The following is a 15367-nucleotide window of genomic DNA, read 5'->3' on the forward strand; positions in this document are numbered from 1 at the left end:
ACACTCTATTGCAAGCCCTGGATGCTGTACAGTTCCAGCATAACAGGGCTTGGATGTTCACTCTGCACATTCCAGCTGCAGGAGAGGATACAGGACGAGCTGCTGGAGACCGAGCTGCTCTTTCCAAATCACCCGACCAGCTGCTGCCCCTGCAAAACATAGGAGGAGCTGCTCCCTGCTCTTTCAAAACACTTGGCCATCTGCTGGACATCTAATCCTCTCCTGTGTGATACTGACTGCTGAGCTGTGTATCTAATCCTCCTGTGTGATACTGACTGCTGAGCCGTGTATCTAATCCTCCTGTGTGATACTGACTGCTGAGCCGTGTATCTAACCCTATCCTGTGTGATACTGACTGCTGAGCCGTGTATCTAACCCTATCCTGTATGATACTGACTGCTGAGCCGTGTATCTGAAGGTACTGTCACACCTAGCGATGCACCAGCGATCCTGACCAGTGATATGACGCGGTCAGGATCGCTGGTGCATCGCTAAGTGGTCGCTAGTGAGCTGCCACACAGGCAGATCTCACCAGCGACATCGCTGGGGACGGGGATCGCTACTTACCTGTCACACTAGGCGATCCTGCGTCCTCCCGCCCGGCTCCACGCGTCGTTACAGCAGGAAGCTGACGACGAGAAACGGTCCAGGATGTTCTCGCGCGATCAGCGACAGACAGCGGGGGAGCCGGTCGGAGGTAAGTATCACACACAGCGATATCGCTAGCAATATCGCTATAACGTCACTAGTTATAGCGATATTGCTAGCGATATCTCTTAGTGTGACAGGCCCTTAATCCTATCCCGTGTGATACTGCTCTCCTGAAATACTCTGTGCTGCTGTCTCCCTGCTCCTCCCCCATATATCTCCCTCTGTGCCCCCCATAGACCAGCACACTGCTCTCCTGAAATACTCTGTGCTGCTGTCACCCTGCTCCCAGAATCCTTGCTGCCTGCCATCCTCAGTGACCGAAGACCCCATTCCTCTCCTCAGATCCTGTCCTGGCGATGTGTGAAAGCGAGGCGACAGAGGCTTGATGTATGGTGGAAGGAGCAGAGTGACAGCAGCACAGAGTATTTCAGGAGAGCAGTGTGCTGGTCTGTGGGGGGCGCCCTGTTCAGTGCCAGGGATTGTACATAGAGTGCTGTGTTTTATACACATGGATGGACCGTCTGCTTGTCTGCTCCACAGAAATCCAGGAAACATTTCTGCTGATTGATGACCTGTTCTGATCCAGACTTTACATTCAAAGACCGTCAGTAACTTTTCAGGCCCCATGAAAATGACTGCTCACAGGGTCCCTAGATGTCATCCTCTCTTTTCCCTTAGCAAACACCCAGAAGGGGAGGAGAGGAGTGACACCACACCCATGTCAGCAGATTCCGCCCATATTTACTCCAGTGCAGTAATGTGAGCTAGTTGCACTAGGTTTTTGTGCCAAACTTCAGTAGCTGCTCCCCCTAGTGTTAACAAGTGAAAATGCCAAACTTTTTAAAATTATTTTTCATATTTTACAAAATTAAAAACAAATGATAATATTTTTAAAGAAAATGTAAACATTAATTCTTTACATTTTTTCAAATGCTGAAAAAAATTTTTTTGGATGTCACCTTCCCTTTAAAGAAAATCTGTCGCCTATTTTTTCGAGTATCAGCTGCTGGCACCGCCATCAGGGGCTTATCTACAGCATTCTGTAATGCTGTAGATAAGCCCCAGCTGTAACCTGAAAGATAAGAAAAATGAATTCTATTATACTCACCCAGGGGCGGTCCGGGTCCTGTTTTGGTCTGATGGCTGTCCTGGTCTGGTCCGGCGCCTCCCATCTTCTAATGGTGACATCCCCTTCTTTGCTTCCCGTAGTGGCTCCTGCGCAGTCGCACTCTCTGCCCTGTTGAGGGTAGAGCAGAGTACTGCAGTGCGCAGGCTACATCGGGGGCTTATCTACAGCATAATAGAATGCTGTAGATAAGCCCCTGATGGCGGTAGCGGCAGCAGATACTCGAAAAAATAGGTGACAGATTCCCTTTAAGCCTCATTTGCATATGAACTAAAACAAATTATTTTATTTTCAGCCAGAGAGTGCAACTGATTACATAACTAAATATGTGGCTGGCAATCTATCAAAGACAAACATGACCATATCAATAGTCTGAGGGTGGGGGATTAGTTTGTTGTAAAAAATTCCCTTTAAGGCGACATGCATAATCCTCGCACCTGATACTCAACCCCAAAGATTAACACTCTGTAACTTCCGCTCCAGTATATCTCACCGCGGGTGCCGCTTGTCTGCTTGCCATCTGTCCTCTCCATGTGGAGCCCATCATCTAATATTGGTCATGTGGACTTTACGGTCATGGAAACCTTCTGCTGGTCCAGTTCCCTTTCCGAGATCCTTGTAGGGACTGCCAGCCTCCAAAGCGAACATGATCAAGAAGATCCAGTCTGTGATGGTGTAGGTCTATAAGTCTAAGTGTAAAGAATAATGATCCTTCTTTTTTGGGTTACCACGAGAATGGTCAGAGCCTCCTGGGTGGGTGGCATATGTTTCTATTCCCCAGTACTCTACATCTGTCATTTGAGCATGTTTAATTTCTAAGTAGTGGCAGCGCCGCTTTCAATGTCTGACAGCTACAATGAAGCGATTAGATCCTGGGGCATCATTCCGGTATGCTACCAATTGCCCAGTCACCTATCCACCGCAATGCAGGTGCAAATGTCCTACAAAACAAGAAATGGTGGATTTTTTATTTATTTTTTTACACCATGTCATCCCCCTTTGATTTTTTGTTTTTGTGCTTTACATTACTTTATAAATTAAATTGAATGGTGCCATTTAAAACTATAACTAGAAAAAAAACAAGTCTTCATGCAGCAATATCATCAGCTCTTTGAAAAAGAGGAGAGGAAAAGTAAAGGGCAAAAATGGAAAATGCCTCCAAGGTTGGGAGTTACCAGCCTCAGGCTGAATAAGTTGGTGTGAATTACAAGAAGTGAAAGGGAAACTAATCCTACTCTACTCACCGGATAAAGTTCAGTCTGATAAGGACTCGGAGGGCGAGAAGAAAAGTAAGTACGACACGGATTTAGCTTGCGGTCCATCCGAGACAGACTCATCTGCTATTATATTTAGTGCTTTTGCCTTTTATGATTTTCCTGTTATGCTGCGTGAGGAGGGAGAATGGTGAAGGGGTTATTCAGGAGCTTTTATACTTTCCCTCTGGGGCTGAGCACTTAGCAGCAGGTAGTTGCCACGCGACTATCCTGGCTCAGAGCAGTCACAAATGGTTCCTGCCGGCGATGTGACATTGACAGAGCCGTTCCTTCATCTCCTAGAGAAGGAGCTGCTCTGTTTGTAACATCACAGGAAGCAGGAGAATCCATGGCAGGTGCGGTTGTAACCACTCTGAGGCTATGTACACACACTGCGGTTTTGATGTGGTTCCGCACAGAGGCGTATCTATGCTTTCTGGCACCCGGGGCAAGAATTTGGTTCGGCGCCCCCCCCCCAACAAAAAAAAGTACATATGTGACTTACACACTTAGCCATGTACCCACGAGCTGCTCTCCCTAATGCTCTCAATGTTCAGTAAAAAACTGAAAGCAGGAAGAGAAGCTCGTTGTCACAGGACCACATCTATGAAAATCGCATATGAGTGAAGTGTCCATGTGATGACACTGGAACCTGCAGAGCTGAATCCTGACATTGCGGCTTCTGAATTCTCACAACGAATGCACTGCACACATTTAGGATTCTCCCTTGCCGATATACAGTCATGTCAGCACAAGTATGTGGTTTATATACTTCTGGCCACATTCCGACTAGACGTGCCCGGCCTCGCTCTGTTCATTTTCATTGAGTGAGGCCACACATGTCTAGTCAGCATGTGACCGCAAGTATGTAAATTACCGGCACGAGAGAATCCTAACAGCGTTCAGTGAGCACTGTGAGAATTCAGACATCTGCAGTCACATAGAATGTCTGCAGACTCAGCACAAACCTGGACATCCCCTTTAATGTTCCTAACAAATAAAAACATGAGAATTAGTCAGTATCACTAATAATATTTACATCCAGGTACCTTATAGATGACGTCGTCTCTGCAGTCGTTCTCCTTTTCTTCTTCTTGTCCAGACCCCATGATGAGTTTTCTCATCCACATCTCGTCTCTGCAGACTTCCATCTTCTCCGGTCTTCTGCAGCAAATCTTCACACGATGCCCTTAAAGATAGAAGTGTCATTATAATGCTCCTAAATAAAAATGTCTGCAATATACTGTCGCCTCACACTATTCCCCTCCCTCCTCATACTGTCTCCTCTATCATCCTCCTGTTCACCATACTGTCTCCTCATATATTTACCCCCTCACTCTCTATACTGTCTGCTCACACATATCCTCGACTCCCCATACTGTGTCTGCACACATCCCATCACCCTCACTCCCCATACTGTGCCCACATAAATTCATCCGTTCGCACCCCTTACTGTCTGCACCCATCCCCCATACTGCTTCCTCATATATGCCCTCATACATACTCTTCATTTTGTGTCCTCAAATCTCCCCACACACGTTAAATACCATCCCCGCTCCAAATCCACCACACACATTAAGTACCCCCCATCCCCACTCCAAATCCCCACACACATTAAGTATCCCCCATCCCCACTCAATAATCCCTTGTCCCTACTCCCAAATCCCCCCACACATTATGTACCCCCACCCCCACTAATTAACCCCATCTCCACTCATTAAACCCCATACATTAACCCCCTACACATTAACCCCCCACTTATTAACTCCCATCCCCACATTAACCCCCATAGCCACTCATTAACCCCCACACTCATTAACGCCCCACTCATTAACCCCCATACTTTAACCCCCACACATTAACCCCCCCACTCATTAACCCCATCCCCACATTAACCCCCACACTTTAACCCCCATCTCTACATTAACCCCCATCTCCACTCATTAACCCCCCACTCATTAACCCCCATCTTCACTCATTAACCCCCCCACTCATTAACCCCCATCCCCACATTAACCCCCTCACTTTAACCCCCATCCCCACATTAACCCCCATCTCCACTCAATAACCCCCCACTCATTAACCCCCATCCCCACATTAACCCCCTCACTTTAACCCCCATCCCCACATTAAACCCCATCTCCACTCATTAACCCCCCACTCATTAACCCCCACACTTTAACCCCCACTCATTAACCCCCCGACTCATTAACCCCCATCCCCACTCAATAACCCCCCCCACTCATTAACACCCCCCCATCTCCCATCTTCGGTGGTTCTTCAGCTCCACAGAGGAGCACACTTACCACCAGCGTTTGCTCTGGGCGCCGGGGAGTGACGTCAGCAGCGTGATCACATGACATGATCACGCTGCTGACGTCGCTCTGACCCGGCGGTCATAGCTAATTGTACAGGCGTCTGTATAGACACCAGTACAATTGCTGCCTGGGAGCCGGCGCGGCCTCCTTCTCTGCGTCGGCTGTCAGCTTGACAGCTGACACAGAGAACAGCCGGCTCACAGGATGGTGGGCGGCAGAGCGCAGCCGCCGGGGGGGAGACACTGCGGACCGCTGCATTAGGCGGCCCGACTGCGCCCCCCTGCTGGCTGCGCCCGGGGCAACTGCCCCGGCTGCCCCCCCCTGGATACGCCACTGGTTCCACAGCGTTTTTGGCCCTGCAGAACTGCAGCAGTTCCGCAGACATGGTACTTTACCATGTTAGCCTATGGGTTTTCAAAACCGCAGTGCTCACGCTGCGGTTTTTTCCGTGCGGTTTTGCTGCGGTTTATAAACCGCAGCATGTCAATTGTTTCTGCGGATTCCGCTGCGGTTTCACACCTTTAACATAGTAGAGGTGTGAAACCGCAGCAAAACCGCAGGTCACTTTACCTGCGGATCCGCGGGAAAAAACCCGCAAGTGAATCTGCAGCGTGTGCACATAGCCTTAGCCAGAAGAGATCGTTGCAGTTATGCCTCAGGTAACAATGGTGAAAATTTCCCTTTCCTCTGCAAAACAATCTGGATAAGATGTGTGAATTGGCAAACACTCGGCAGATGAGGCGTAATGCTGATAAATGTAGAGTAATGCACTGGGGACGGAGTTTAGCTTAGGCTAAATGCAGTCCGTTCAACGCATAGCGTTATGTCCTCCCGCTAGTACAGATGCTTCACCTGCGCTAGCAGTGACAGACCCTCGGACGCTGCAGACCACGTCCAAGGGTCTGTCACAGAATGACGGCACATCGCTAACGCATGCCAATTAAGACATGCGTTAGTGATGTGCCACGTTATGGCAGTCTATGGCAGCGTTACTGCCGCGGTGTAACACAGTCCGTTAGACGGACTGCCATAACGCAATCTGAACCCGGCCTTAGAAAAAAAAGATGTATCAGAGGGGATCTCATTTCCATGTATAAATACATGGGTAGTCAGTACAGAGGACGACGCATGACTTATTCCTTCCAAAGACGATTCTAAGAACCAGGGGCCACTCATTACGGGGGGAAGAAAGGCGATTCCGGCAGCTAAATAGGAAATGACTCTTTACAGTTAGAGCAGTCAGACTGTGGAATGCGGACCACAAGAGGTAGTAATGGCCAACACAATACCAGCTGTTATACAAAGGCCGGATGATTTCCTCAGTACACACAACATTGTGGGTTATAGATAATTTTATGACAAAATTGGTGGAGAAAGGTTGAACTTGATGGACTGCTGTATTTTTTCATCCTATGAAACCAACTCCGCGTGTACCATCAGTGTTTGCATTTTCTCTTCCGATGCTGGCCTAATCAAAACACAGCCACAGAGATGTCAACATATCCTCCCTTGACGAGGCTCTTTTGACCTTGAGACCAATTTTTGCATTTTCCTGGATCAGCAGGGCAACTACAGAATAGGCCAAATAGACAAAGTCATCTTCTCTGGCGAGCCACCTGAAGATCTGGCTGAGGTCACCCAACTGATCTCCCATGTTAGCAAGTATATTTGACCCTGCAGATTGATTGAATCCATGGGATCTCCTCTCCTCAGTGGTCATCAAGGATGTATATCTACACGTCCAGATCTGCAAAAATTGTTGGGCACGTTCTATGGTTTGCCTATTCGTGGATGTTCTGTTTGGTCTAGCCAGAGCTCCACAGGTCCTCAAAATGGTGTTTGGTGAGTGATGACCCTCCTCCATTCCTTAACTGGATGACATCATGGTCCTGTCCTAGATGAACATGCGGAAGGGTTTTCTTTCTCTCCTTCCACAAACTAACCTTTCTGGGCAGGCGAGTCAATAAAACCCAAGACAAAGTTGTAGTTCTTTTGGGTGCTTACTTTTGTATCCACTTATGTCTTTCTGACTCTTACAATTCCTCCCATCCATATTGACCACTGTGCGATCCCCCAATGTCTCACGAGTCTCTCAATGATACCGTCTATAAAATTGGATTGTTAATTTTCAAAAAATCCTTTTTAGTGATTTCATTGAGGAACAGGACCCACAAAAACTGACTTATTTTATAGTAAAGAATTTGTGGCAGTCAGTGCTACACATGACAGGCATAGATGCACACACTCGGCATACAGTATCACATAAGACAGGCTGAGATACACACTCTGCATACAGTATGGTATCACACATGACAGGCATAGATGCACACACTCGGCATACGGTATCACACATGATGAGCTTAGATGCACACACTCGCCATACGGTATCACACATGACAGGCTTAGATGCACTGTTACGCTCGCGGCCTGACTGGATTGCGTGAGCGAGGATTGTGGCCCCACTGTGCCACAAACCAGACTACCCTGGAAGGGGCGTGACTAAGGCCTCTTTCACACTTCAGTCTTTTGACGTCAGCTCCAATCCGTCAGTGTGAAAAAACGGATCCATTGCATATTTGCAAAAAACGGATGCAGCCGCCAGTGTATGAAATTTAAAGGAACAGAACTCTTGAGAGAGAGGGAGAGAGAGTTTTTTTTCGGTGCCAGAACAGCTTTTGGGGTTAAATGACATGAATGGAAGCTCTTCCGGGCATGCTCAGTATAAAAAAACGGAATCCGTTGGCGGATTCGCCGTTTCAACGCAGACAAAAAAACGTTTCAATGTCCGTCCACTCCAGACAGCGGACAACCATCCGTCGCACTTCGTCACTAATGTAAGTCTGTGGGAAAAAAACGGATTCTGCCAAAAAAAATGGCGAATCCGTTTTTTTCTAAAAACGGCGGATTTTAGCTGACGTCAAAAAACTGAAATGTGAAAGAGGCCTAAGCAGCTACCTTGGTGTTCACTGGAGCCTCTGATGGTGAGGTCAGGCTTGTGCGGCACGTAGCTGCCATGTATCACTCCAGGGCTGTGTCTGGCTGTAGCAGCTGATCCCACTGGGGAATAAAACACTGACAGGTGCGGGCAAGTGTCGACGACACGGCTGGCACTCTGGCAGGCAGGTGGGCACGGCTGGCACTCTGGTAGGCAGGTGGGCATGGCTGGCACTCTGGTAGGCACGACGGGCAGGTATCAGTGGTATATGGGAGTAGATAGAGACCTGTTCAGACTGGAGTAGCAGGAAGGGAAGGACAGGAACACGGACCAGTATGAGTAGTGTGTAGGAACAGTTAGGAACCAGTTCAGACTGGAGGGACAGGAACCAGTAGGGAGTTGAGCCGAACCGCAAGGTGCGGAGCAAAGAGTAGAGCAGAAAAAGTGAACACAAGGAAACACACAGCGGGATAGGGAAGGCGACAGACAGGGATACAAACAGACACAGGTTTAGGACTTAGTACAGACAGGGTCAGGTGCGGGATAAGGGCCCGGATCAAGGATTCAGGCCAGGGTATGCAGCCCCCTGGGAGGAGGGAACGAGTGACACAGGGTACAGGTACGGACCAGGGTATGCAGTCCCCTGGGAGGCAATAGCAGGACAGGACCTGGCAACTCAGAAGCCAAAGACATACTGAAAGAGTTTGTTGCTCAGGCCTCCTCCAATGTGACTGCAGGCTTGCACTGTACACTTTTAGGATTCTCCCTTGCCGATGGCAAGAGTGGACGGTCATGTCAGCAAATGTATGCAATTTGAATACTTCTGGCCACATTCCAACTAGACTTGTCTTGTCAGCATGTGACCGCATGTACAGTATGTAAATCACCGGCACAAAAGAATCCTAACAGTGTCCAGTGCGCAGTGTGAGAATTCAAAAGTCTGCAGTCACATAGAATGACTGCAGACTCATCACAAAACTGGACAACCCCTTTAATGTTCGTAACATAAATAAAAAATATGGGAATTAGTATCACAAAAAAAATTTGCATACAGGTACATTTATCGATGAACAACTCCAGAGACAGCGTCTCTTTCGTTTAATCTTCATTTTGTCCAGACACCATGATGATTCTTCTGTCCCACAGCTTGTCTCCACAAACTTCCATCTTCTCCGGTCCTGTGCAGCACATCCTCACACGACGCCCTTAAGGATAGCAGTGTTATTATAATGCTCCCGATTACAAATATCTGCTGAGCCTCTGAATAAATAATTGCCCCTCACTATATTCTCTGCACAAAATATGACCCCCACACTGTCCCTCTTATGGTACATGCCCACCACACTGCCCTTTCCTTTCTATATTGGGGCTCATCTTCGCTCTGTGTCCCCCCTATAGGGCCCAGTCTCTATACTCTGTCTCCTCACCACACTCCCCCTCCATGGCTGTGACCTTGCACTTTTCCCCCATGCTATCCCGCCACACTACTCAGTCTTTATTCTGTGCCCATTCACACTCCCTCCCCCCCATACTGGCTCCTCACACATTTCCCCTTGTCGCCTCATGCTGTCTTCTCTCACATCCCCCTGCTAACCATACTGTCACCTCACAAATCCCTTTGACTCCCCATACTGTGTCTGCAACCATCACCCCCTTCTGTGTCTGCACCAATCCCCCTCTCCCCATACTGTGTCTGAACCTGTCTCTCCCAATCATAATACTGTGAATGCAACCATCCCCCATACTGTTTCCTCATACATGCCCCCCCATCTCCCACTTGCACCTCATACTGTGGGTTCAAATCTTTCCCGTTTTCCATATTGTGCCTGCACCTGTCCCTCCCTTGCTCCCCAAACTTGTGTCCTCAAATCTCTCCCCCCTTTACACTAAATCTTTCCCCATAGAATAAATCCTCCTCATAGAATAAATCCCCCCCCACAGAATAAATCCCAACAGAATAAATCCTTTCGTAGAGTAAATCTCCCACAGAATCCTCCTCACAGAATAAATCCCCACAGAATAAATCTTCCCCTCACAGAATAAATCCCACCCACAGAATAAATCCTCCTCACAGAATAAATCCCCCCACAGAATATATCCTCCTCATAGAATAAATCCCCCCCACAGAATAAATCCCAACAGAATAAATCCTTTCGTAGAGTAAATCTCCAACAGAATCCTCCTCACAGAATAAATCCCCCACAGAATAAATCTTCCCCTCACAGAATAAATCCCACCCACAAAATAAACCTCCCCCACAGAATATATTCTCCTCACAGAATAAATCCTCCTCACAGAAGAAATCTTCCACTTACAGAATAAATCCCCCCACAGAATAACCCCCCCCACATACAGAATAAATCCCCCCCACAGAATAAATCCTCCTCATAGAATAATCCTTCCACTCAAAGAATAATCCTTCCACTCACAGAATAATCCTTCCACTCACAGAATAATACTTCCACTCACAGAATAAATCCTTCACTCACAGAATAAATCTCCCCTCACAGAATAAATCCCCTTCTCACATAATAAATTCATCCTCACAGAATAAATATCCCCCCCACAGAATAAAGATTAAATCCCCCCCCACAGAATAAAGATTAAGTCCCCCCACAGAATAAATCTTCCCCTCACAGAATAAATCTCCCCCCACAAAAAATCCCCCTCACAGAATAAATCCCCCCCACCCCAGAGTACATCTTCCCCTACATTTAGGCTGCGTTCACACGATGCGTTTTTTTAGCGTTTTCGCGGCGGCTTTTTACGTGCGAAAACGCAAGAAAACTGCATCCCATGCAATCCTGTGGGATTCCGCAGTGCTGTACTAATGCTGCGGATTTTTCTGCTGCGGAAACGCATAGCGAGAAAATCCGCAGCATGCTCATTCTTTTTGCGCAATCGAGGGGATTCCGCACCCATAGGATCGCATTTAAACGCTCATTTTTCGCATGTGGCTATGCCTACCATGCGTGAAGTGAGCGCTCAATGTGCGGATGGTACCCAGGGTCTGAAGGAGGGGAGACTGTCTTCCAGGCCTTGGGTACCATAACCTGTAAAAAAACAGAACAAAAATAAAAAATCTTGTTATTCTCACCTTCCGACGGCCCCCGATATCCTTCCCACCTCTCACCATGCTCCCGGCATCTTCCGGTCCCAGTAATGCTTTGCGCGAATGACCGCAATGACGTCACGCTCTCGCGAGAGCGACGTCATCGCAGGTCCTTCTTGCAAAGCATTACTGGGACCGGAAGATGCCGGGAGTGCCGCAGAGCAGATCGGGGGCCATCGGAAGGTGAGAATAACAATATTTTTTATTATTTTTTTACATCCTATCTTTTACTACTGATGCCGCATAGGCAGCCTCAATAGTAAAAAGTTGGTCACACTCGTCAAACACTATGTTTGATAAGTGTGACCAACCTGTCAATCAGTTCTCCAAGTGATGCTACAGATCGCTTGGAAAACGCTAGCATTCTGCAAGCTAATTACTCTTGCAAAACGCTAATTTTTTCCGTGAATTCCGTAAGCGAATTTCCCGCAATTTTCCCGCGGCAAGAAGTTGCAGAATTGCCTCAGAATTTTCCGCGGCAATTCTGCAAGTGTGCACAACATAGCCTTAATCTCTGGTGTCTTCAGCTCCAGCTTCAGCTTTACCACCAATGATCTTCGCTCTTCTGGGTGCCGGCGAGTGACGTCAGCAGTGTGATCACATGACCTCATCACGCTGCCGGCGTCACTCTGACCAGGCAGTCAGGGCCTCAATTGTACTCGTGTCTGTAAGATTCGAGTACAATTTAACACTGGGAGCCGGCACACTGCAGCTTCTCTGTGCCGGCTGTCAGCTTGACAGCCAGCTCAAAGAACTGCCGACTCCGAGTCCGGGGGGGGGGCGGCAGAATGCAGCCACCAGAGGAGACACTGCAGTCCGCCGCATTAAGCAGCTCCACTACTTCCCCCTGCCGGCTGCACCTGGGGCACATGCCCTGGCTGCCCCCCCAGATACACCTCTGTCAGTATCACACATGTCAGGCTTAGCTGCACAGACTTGACAAACAGTATCACACATGTCAGAATTAGATGCACTGCCGAAGCAAAAAGTATCACGATTGACTCAGACAACGTGACGCTGCAAACCGTATAATGCATAAGTGACTCTGATTGCCTAAGATACAAACATGTAACAATGGCTTGGATACACTATTTTAGAATGCCGCATCACTCCTGATAGGCTTAGATACTCCAGTTCATACAGTATAATTTTTACCCATCTCATTGCTGAACAGATGGACTCTAAGGTCACAGTCTTCGAGGTACAGAACGACTACTCGGTAAAACAACATGAGGTTGCTCTGAAGTTCCCTCGGGTCAGTAAAAGTCGCCTCTACATCGTCACCAACCAAAACACTCAACTACATCTTCTAAACAAGGAGGTAAGAGGGAAGAATACAGGGTGGGCCATTTATATTTATATGGCTCACCCTGTATGTGTCAAACAAAGGGTGGCCGTGACAAAAATCAAAAAGTTGCACCTTACTAGGAGAATCGCAAAGGTCATTGTCATTAGTTCAGTTAGTTTGAAGATCCCCACTATATCAGAGCTCTGGCTGTGATTGGCTCACATCTATTGCCAATCGGAACATGTAAAAGAATAGATCTCTACATTCTAGAATGCTTAGCGTGTTGGCAATGGTCTTTCTTTTCACTACTGTGCGATAATATCTAGTTGACTGCGACTCCAGGACATTCTCATACCACTGAATTGTTATGTTGAATAAATATATATTTAATACAAGGAAAAGAATTGTTTTCTGATAATATATATCTTATAGGATACTGTCTATAACAATTATTCATTTTCAAGATTTCCTTCTTGTATATCCAGGGTGGGAGCATAGAAAAGAGCATGTTCCGGCATGGAGTGTCTAACAAGGTGTTTACCATAACAAACACAGCTGGGACCGCCTGGGAGGTGAGGACCATCATCGGAATATCTGGGTACTTGATGTGAGGAAGATCTGGACCTTTCATGAGGCAGATGGAGGGTTCTAATAGCACTAATCTTAATATACCTTGCTAAAGAGTCAGAAAAAAAAGGTCCTCAAATAGTCCCTGTTACAGGCATGGTGGTTTCCAGTTTTGTCCTAGATCCTTCAAGATCTGATCTCAAGAAATTCCCTATTTTTCTCCACTACAGGTCTGTATGCTGCTCAGTCCCTCGGAAATCAGCCGCCTGTCCCCGAACTTCAACATCATGGGGTTTGTCAAAAGCTGTTTGGTAAGGAGGTTGGAACAATGACCACGTCCATAAAGTAAAAACGACTTCCACCTTTATTTACTTCCTAATACCATGCAAAAAATTGTTTCTACCTTGAAAACCCTTAGGCTGTGTGCACACGCTGCGGATTCCGCTGCGTTTCCGCAGCGGTTTTGGCCGCTGCGGACACGCAGCAGTTTTAGCTGCGGTGTACAGTACCATTCATTTGAATGGGAAAAAAAAAACGCTGTGCCGACGCTGCGGAAAAAACCGCGCGGATTTGCTGCGGTTTTGAATCCGCAGAAAGAATTGCATGTCAATTCTTTCTGCGGAAACCGCTGCGGGTTCCTATCTCCACCATTGTGGAGATAGTGAATCCGCAGGACCAAACCGCAGGCAAAACCGCAGATAATCCGCAATCTCTGCGGATTGTGGTGCGGATTTGGCTGCGCGGATTTTGTAAAATCTGCAGGTAAATCTGCAGGTCAAAAGACCTGCGGTTTATCTGCGGATTGGCCTGCGGTTTTTCATCTCCTCAATGGAGGAGATGGCAAAGAGCAGCGGAATCCGCAGAAAGAATTGACATGTCAATTCTTTCTGCGGTTTCAAAACCGCGCGGAAAAATCTGCACCGTCTGCACAGCGGTTTTTTTTTTCCCACAGGGAATAATGGCACTGTACACCGCAGCAAAAACTGCTGCCGACCCGCAGGGCCAAATCCACTGCAGAACCGCAGCAGAATCCGCAGCGTGTGCACACACCCTTAAACAGCTCCTGAATCCCTTTGGCTTAAAAAAGCACCCCTTAAAAAATGGATTCTTTCTTCTAGAAACAGTGCCACTCATCTCCATGGGTTTCATCTGTTATTGTAACTTAAAGGCAACTTAAAGTAGTTGTCCACCATTTAACCAGTGCAGGCTGCTCCAGAGGTCTGCACCAGTTCCAGGAGCGATGTGTGCTCTGCTTGGAAGTCACAGGAATGCTGCAGGAAATCAAGGGTGAACAGAAGAGTAAGTCATCAAAGAAACATCTGATGATGCGCTCTTGTTGTCATCTGCAGCAAATCAGAGGTGCAGACATCACCTCCAGCCATGTCTAAAAAAAAAATTGATTCAGTGTCGAGCAACCCCATTAACCCCTTCACTACCAGAGCTTTTTTCGTTTTTCGCTCCTCTTCTTTCCAGAGCCATAACTTTTTTATTTTTCTGTCTATATGGCCATATGAGGGCTTATTTTTTGCGGGACGAGTTGTACTTTTAAATGACCCCATTGATTTTACTATGTCGTGTACTCGAAAACGGGAATAAAATTCCAAGTGCGGTGAAATTGAAAAAAAAGTGCAATCCCACATTTGTTTTTTGCTTGGCTTTTTTGGTAGGTTTACTAGATGCTAAATCTTACCTGCCATTATGATTCTCCAGGTCATTACGAGTTCATAGACACCAAACTTGTCTATGTCCTCTTTTATCTAAGTGGTGAATAAAAATTCCAAAATTTGCTAAAAAAAATAATAAAATTTGCGCATTTTTCCGAGACCCGTAGCGTCTCCATTTTTCGTGATCTGCGGTCGAGTGACAGCTTATTTTTTCCGTGCCGGGCTGTCGTTTTTAATGATACCACTTTTGTGCAGATATGTTTTTTGATCGCCCATTATTGCATTTTAATGCAATGTCGTGGCGACAAAAAAACGTAATTCTGGCGTTTTGAATTTTTTTTCTCGCTGCGCCGTTTAGCGATCGGGTTAATGCTTTTTTTTATTGATAGATCGGGCGATTTTGAACGCGGTGATACCTAATATGTGTATGTGGGATTTTTTTTTACTGTTTTA

General features: G+C 47.1%; 1 protein-coding gene across 1 annotated transcript in view; it reads left to right on the top strand.

The window, feature by feature from the left end:
* The first annotated feature begins 3017 nt into the window (after positions 1 to 3017).
* Positions 3018 to 15367, top strand: part of LOC141083036 (uncharacterized) — a 36486-nt gene continuing 24136 nt past the window's right edge. Inside the window, exons 1-4 of the mRNA XM_073567188.1 lie at positions 3018 to 3066; positions 12570 to 12716; positions 13169 to 13255; positions 13481 to 13561. Of these exons, the coding sequence (XP_073423289.1) occupies positions 12570 to 12716; positions 13169 to 13255; positions 13481 to 13561 (315 nt within the window). The 5' untranslated portion in view covers positions 3018 to 3066. The remainder of the gene's footprint in view (positions 3067 to 12569; positions 12717 to 13168; positions 13256 to 13480; positions 13562 to 15367) is intronic.

This window comes from Dendrobates tinctorius, unplaced genomic scaffold, assembly GCF_039654945.1.
Source record: "Dendrobates tinctorius isolate UK_male_01 unplaced genomic scaffold, ASM3965494v1 ptg000019l, whole genome shotgun sequence".
Taxonomy (NCBI): Eukaryota; Metazoa; Chordata; class Amphibia; order Anura; family Dendrobatidae; genus Dendrobates; species Dendrobates tinctorius.